Genomic DNA, 5,959 nt, shown 5'->3' with positions numbered 1-5,959 from the left:
GAATCAAATATTAATTTACAATATATATATATATATATATGAGCAGCGACTCATAATAATGCAGTTTAACCAAAAGCAATTTACCGTGTTAGAAACTTATCTCTAATTTCATCTTTTATAATTCCCGACATCGTAAGAGCATCAAAACAGCAAGAAGACCAAGAAAATGTTATGGATAGGGAAAGGTCTGAGTGTATTGTCTATGGCGCTGCAGCTGCTGTCCCATGGAAACAAAATGGTATCTTGCATAACCGAAGCAACTTTGTAGCTAGTTAACCTAAGAAGAAAAGACGGTATATTCAAATTCATTTGCTTCGAAACATCAGAAAAAGAACATTGTTTGGCCATGCTAAGATGGTGCACGGGGAATATGCATCCAACCTGAAGCTATTTTTCTATCCTAAAAAGTACCAAAAAAAAGAACAAAAGAGAAGAAGAGAGAGAGAGAGAGAGAGAGAATGGAGTGTCTTATACTGTACTGGTAGCAGAGACACAGTAGTAAAAATCTACGAGATGTGTAATGGTTTCTTCCCAGCAACTTCCGTGTACCATGATTTCCATGCTTCCGTGTAGTGAAAAAAGAGATCTCTCAAAGCTGCAAAAATTATCAGCATATGAGCTTTTCATATTTTCCACACTTTTTGTTCCAAAGGTTCAACAAGACAAATGGATGGCAAGGCATATTAAAATAAACTATTAACTGACTAGCAATCAACACAATGGCATCTCAGAGGAAGCACGACCCCAAATTATCAGTGCTAGAAAGGCCAGAGCAAAACTGCGTGAAAAATGTGGATAGGCCTAGTAAATGGGAGAGCTGGAAGGACGAAAGGATCGCTCAATGGAGGCCTCAAGGGAATGGATACAGATATATAGCAGTCTGAATCGAATGGTTAAAAATTTATTTTAATTTACATGATTTAAATAAATCATAAATTAATATAAAAAAATTTTAGTTTTTATATTCTAAAAATTCTTATTTTTTCTAGATTTAATTTTTTATTTATGATAATTAATCAAAGATTATTAATAATAATAATTCTTTATTAATTCTTTAAACTTTTAATTTTTAAAATTTTCTGTAAAAAAAGAATAAAGAAAAAATTTCTAACTTGAGTTTTTCAAGTTTTACATACTTTTCTTTTATCTTATTTTTTGTATTTTTTCTTTGATTTTCATGTTTTAGTTTTTTTGCAAATTTAGAGTTTAGGTTCATCTTATTGAGAAATATTTACTTTATATAATTTTTAATTCAAAAATCTTGTTTAAAAATATATTTAAATCAAAACAGTATTGTTAGAATCTTAAAAAATAAATTGCAAATATCCTAATTGTACAAATAAAAAGTAATAAAGCATTAATAACAAAAAATTCATCATTAACAACAATAAAAAATTCATTACTTTAAAATACTTCAACAAGTAAATATCATTTTTATTTCAATTTAAGTATAATTAATTTTATTAGTATGCATGCTAGAATTTTTTATTTTATATTAATTACAAGTTTAAATATATACTTAGTATGTATATTAATATTTTATTATTTATTTTTTATGTTGAAATCATGTCTGTTTATACTTGTAGTTCTAAAAATGTATAAATTCTATAATTTTAGTGGACATTTTTTATTTAACATGTTTTTATAATAATAAATTAAATTTATTTGCTCACTAATATATATATATATATATATAGAAACTTTGATTTACACGAATAACTAACTTCAGTGGAAGAACAAAGTGATATGACCTCAGCAAACCATATTTGCTTTTCTTAAACACATAGCTTTACTAGCAGACCTTCAAACAATGGCCAATTGACAATTTTCATGCTTTCGGATAACTCAACAATGGAGTGATCAGCTGTCCATCTCATTGCATGATATCACAAGGAAACATGAAATGAAAGGCCGACAGACCATGGAGGACAGGTGTTTACTGTTTCATGCTGAACATGTATTTCTGAACCTAATCGTCAAATAATTGAATCTTGAAGTCTGATATGGTCAAACCGTTTCACTGAATTTTTTATGAAAGGATTATACCTTGGTTGTGGTATTGAGGACGGAAAGTAGGGGAAAGACCCTCCCAGTCATAGATCTGAGCCACTTTCTCTTCAGAGTTGCCGACTTTAGCTATGCTAACAGGAGTAAAAGGGCCAAACTGGAAACTTCCTGAGTTCTTTTGTGAATCCTGGCCGAAATTGTCTCTCTGAAAGATAGTTACAATATTCTCATCTTTTATTTGCTTCTGCATCTTCAGATTCTTGCTTTTATCCCCATCAACTGAAGAATCCGTTTTGTTTCTTTTAGAACATATGTTTGTGAGATCAGCTCCAAATGTCCTCTTCCTAGACTCAAAAGGAGCCAAGGGATCACCGGATCCATTCTCCGATTTTCCTCTCAAACCTAACCACCTGAATGCAGGTTTCCTTGTATCAGCAGTATGTGTCTGCACATCATTTAATAAATATCAGTACTTAAAAGAATTGTATTAGTTCTCGAGTAACAAAGGCTAACATGATTCCTTTAATTTTTCAATAAGCATTTGTCATGATTGCTTACCTTTTCAATAAGTTTTAGAGAAGAAAGCACATTTGCGATGTCATATAGCCTCCTTACTTTTGCTGCACAATCATATTATTCACAGAATGTAAACCAAAGAGCTAGACCACTAATTGCTTGTATCAAAAGTTGAGGAGTTGAGAAAAATTACTTCTCATAATTGAGGAATTATCGCCATCCCCGAGTAATAACTTGGCAGATTCATCGAGCGAGATCAAATTTGCCTGATAACAAAACACTCATAAGCACCTATGTAATAGATAATGGCTAGAAAATTTATTAAGACCTCATCTGACATTGTGGTTTAATCATGCTTTTACAAAAAATTAAAAATTTTTTAGCTTCAAATTTTTTTTTTATGTTTTTAAATTATTTTGACATGCTCATATGAAAAATAAATTTTTAAAAATAAAAAATATATATTATTTTAATGTATTTCTGAATAAAAAATACTTTGAAAAACACCTTTATCACACTCTAGGCTGTAAGAACTAGACTCATTTAAGATTTCACTCACGTTGAAGCACACAAAGAGCTTGACAAAATTCTGAGTAAGAAGCCCCAGCGACTTTTCCCTCCTATGATCTGTAACAAAAATAATTGAGCTTGGTTATAAGATGTTAAGAAAAGAAGATGGGTAATTATATGTGCACCCAAAATTTTGAACAAAACATAGGACTAGTTCCAGTTTGAAAAATCACAAGAACAAATAACTACAAAGACCTTTGAAAGTCTGTTAAGCTATTGCTTTTTTAAATCATATGCAAATTCTGTGGAAAAATAACCTACTTGTACAAGTGATGTAATAACATACGAGAGAGAAGAAAACATAAATACAGATGCTCATAGAAAAGGAGAGGACATTACCGAATCTTGACGCCGCTGTAGATTTGATAATACCAGAATTCTCATTCTGGCTTCCAGTGTTAGGATTGGAATCAGAGTAATCATCTTCATCCTCATCATCATCTGCAGCCTAAAAAATTCAACACACGAAAAATGGAGATTAACAAAAAAGTTCCCGACTAGAAAACAAAAAAGAATGAAAGAAGCCCTTATTAAAACACAGCAAGTTCATGAAGAAAGAATAAATAAACCCTTAAAAGTCCGCTTACTTTCACAGAATTATTGCTTTGCTTATCAATTGTATTGACATTATCTCTCAAACCCTCTTCCTAGAACATCATCAGCAACACAAAATCAGCCCAATTTCAAAAAACAACTCTTCATAAGAAACCCATATCAAGCTCAAATATACGGAACATAAAATCATTTTCTTTTATTTTTTGGGTTATTTCTACTACCTTTAATTCTTGTAGAGCTTTAGGGACTGCAGCGAATCCCTTCCATAAATACTTGTTCTTTGCTTTTCTTGCAAGAACCTTTAAGAACATCAAAAACCCGTATAAGAAAACTCACTAAAAAACATAAAAAAAAATTGCAACATCAGAAATCAAGAATCTCACCCCAACACTCTCCAAAACATTGACTATATCATAGATCCGCCTTCTCTCAACTCCTGCAGATCACAAACCCATTAAAAGAAATTAAAAATCCCACCCATTCAAAATACGGATCGATATTCCTAAATCATGATAACCAGAAAATTATAAAAATCATAAATAAACACCTAATTTTGAAGCAGCGTCATCTAGTCCAATCACGTCAATGTCATCTCGATTATACAGGGTCAAGAAACTGCACAATAAGTAAAAATCAATTCAATTGCGGGGGAAAACTATGGGTTTTTGAAAAAAAGAAAAGAAAGGAGAGATGGGTTGTTTACTTGGTGCATAAGAGACCAAGAGATTTCTGTTTCCTGCTATAAGTGTGATGCCTTGAAGAGGGATCTATAATATCACTGTAAGACAACGCCATTTTCTTTTCTTTTATGAATGCAGATCTGATGCAGTCAATGGAAAGATGGAGAAAATGAGGAAGGGAAGAGAGGCAATTACCGTTAGAACGGAAGAGAGAGGGAGAGGGAGAGGGGGGTTTCTGTTTTCTTAGATTGTGATAGGCGGGGTTTGGAATTTTGAATAGAGGGAGCCGTTTGGAGGGTTTATTATCTCTAGCGGGAATTCGAATTCGCCCCCCTTTTTTTTATTCTAACCTGGACGCACTTTTGAGTTTGTGTAAAAAATTGGGATGCGTCAAAAGTTAGGACGTGTATTTTTATTTTTATTTTTTTAACAGTTTTACCATTTAAAAAAATAATAATTTTTTTAATGTTTTTATATTGTTTTAATATATTGATGTTAATGATATATTTAAAAAAATATAAAAAATTACTTTAATGTATTTTAAATAAAAAATACTCTATAAAACAAAAATTAGTGTATAGATAGATGAAAATAACATTAGATAAAAAATGTTATACTAGTAACAACTAATAGAATGTCTGAAATCAAATTACACGTTAAAATAAATTTAATTTTATATATAATTTAAATTTAATTGATAATCTATTAAAAATTTTATATTTAAAATAAAATAATAAACCAAGTAATTGAATTCAATAATACTATTTGGAATACTTGTTAAAATAAATTAAATTAATTATTTTAACTATTTTGCCCTGAAATCATTTTTTTGGTTAAAAAAACACTTTTTTGGTTACAATAACCTTTATATTTACCAATTTTAACTACTATCCTTGTAACATTTTTCCCACCTTTATGTTAATTCTTCAATCTAACTTAACTATCTAAACATTAGATTTCCTTAAATTTTCTTGTAATATAAAAAAAAAGATTAAAAAGTTATTCTTCCATCAATAATATTTGAGAGAAAGGATTTAAGAAAATTAATAGTATACTTTAAACTTGAAATCATCCATTCACCATAAAAAAGAAAATCCAAGCCAACGATTAACATTATTTTAACAATGTTAACAACTCAATAAAAATATCATGATTTTTAGTTTTAGTTTTAATAATTCAAAAGATATCATCATAGAAAATAAATTTTTGATGATTGTATAAATAAACATGTTGCAATTATATAAATACTAGTTCTAACTTTTATGCTTAACTTGAACTCCTTTATTAACTCATTTTTTTTGTCAACCATTCAAAATGTAGCTCTCTTGGATATCCAAAAAAATATTCCAATAAGATTAGAATGATCTACAAGTTATTCAACCACTTCAAGAAAACTTGATCCCTTCAATCCTAATTCCCTTATTACTTTAATTATCTTGATTGGCTTTCAAACTTGATGGTTTGTGTTCATAATAGTTTGTTATTGCACGGGTCATTTCTTTAAATTAAGAATAATAATCATTTATCATTAGTGGTTTTTGTTTTGTATCTTTCGAAGATGAAGCTCTAAACAATCATGGAGGTAGATGATGATAAACTTTGTATTCTTAGAGTTAGTGGAGCACTTAGGA

General features: G+C 29.7%; 1 protein-coding gene across 2 annotated transcripts; it reads right to left on the bottom strand.

The window, feature by feature from the left end:
- Nucleotides 1–269: 269 nt before the first annotated feature.
- Nucleotides 270–4,616, bottom strand: LOC105138305 (E2F transcription factor-like E2FE). 2 transcript variants are annotated; one of them, XM_011044354.1, is made up of 11 exons: nt 4,352–4,616; nt 4,196–4,263; nt 4,032–4,084; nt 3,870–3,947; nt 3,663–3,740; nt 3,433–3,541; nt 3,083–3,150; nt 2,717–2,789; nt 2,566–2,627; nt 2,047–2,452; nt 270–595 (listed from the first exon to the last, which is right to left on the bottom strand). In XM_011044354.1, exons 1-11 carry the CDS (start codon nt 4,441–4,443, stop codon nt 507–509), a joined length of 1,176 nt encoding a protein of 391 aa, XP_011042656.1. In that variant the 5' UTR covers nt 4,444–4,616; the 3' UTR covers nt 270–506. The 2 variants fall into 2 exon arrangements, with proteins under 2 accessions (XP_011042656.1, XP_011042658.1); XM_011044356.1 differs by having other exon boundaries at nt 3,681–3,740; nt 4,352–4,615.
- Between the last annotated feature and the right edge of the window lie 1,343 nt (nt 4,617–5,959).

This window comes from Populus euphratica, unplaced genomic scaffold (assembly GCF_000495115.2).
Source record: "Populus euphratica unplaced genomic scaffold, PopEup_1.0 scaffold77.1, whole genome shotgun sequence".
Taxonomy (NCBI): domain Eukaryota; kingdom Viridiplantae; phylum Streptophyta; class Magnoliopsida; order Malpighiales; family Salicaceae; genus Populus; species Populus euphratica.
This window is presented reverse-complemented; position numbering and strand designations above follow the sequence as displayed.

Coding starts and splice junctions, on each gene's coding strand:
- LOC105138305 (XM_011044354.1), bottom strand. CDS start 4,443: ATGGCGTTGTCTTACAGTGATATTATAGATCCCTCTTCAAGGCATCAC. Junction 3,948..4,031: donor ATGTTTTGGAGAGTGTTGGG/GTGAGATTCTTG, acceptor ATGTTCTTAAAG/GTTCTTGCAAGAAAAGCAAA. Junction 596..2,046: donor TCCTCAATACCACAACCAAG/GTATAATCCTTT, acceptor TAATTTTTGCAG/CTTTGAGAGATCTCTTTTTT.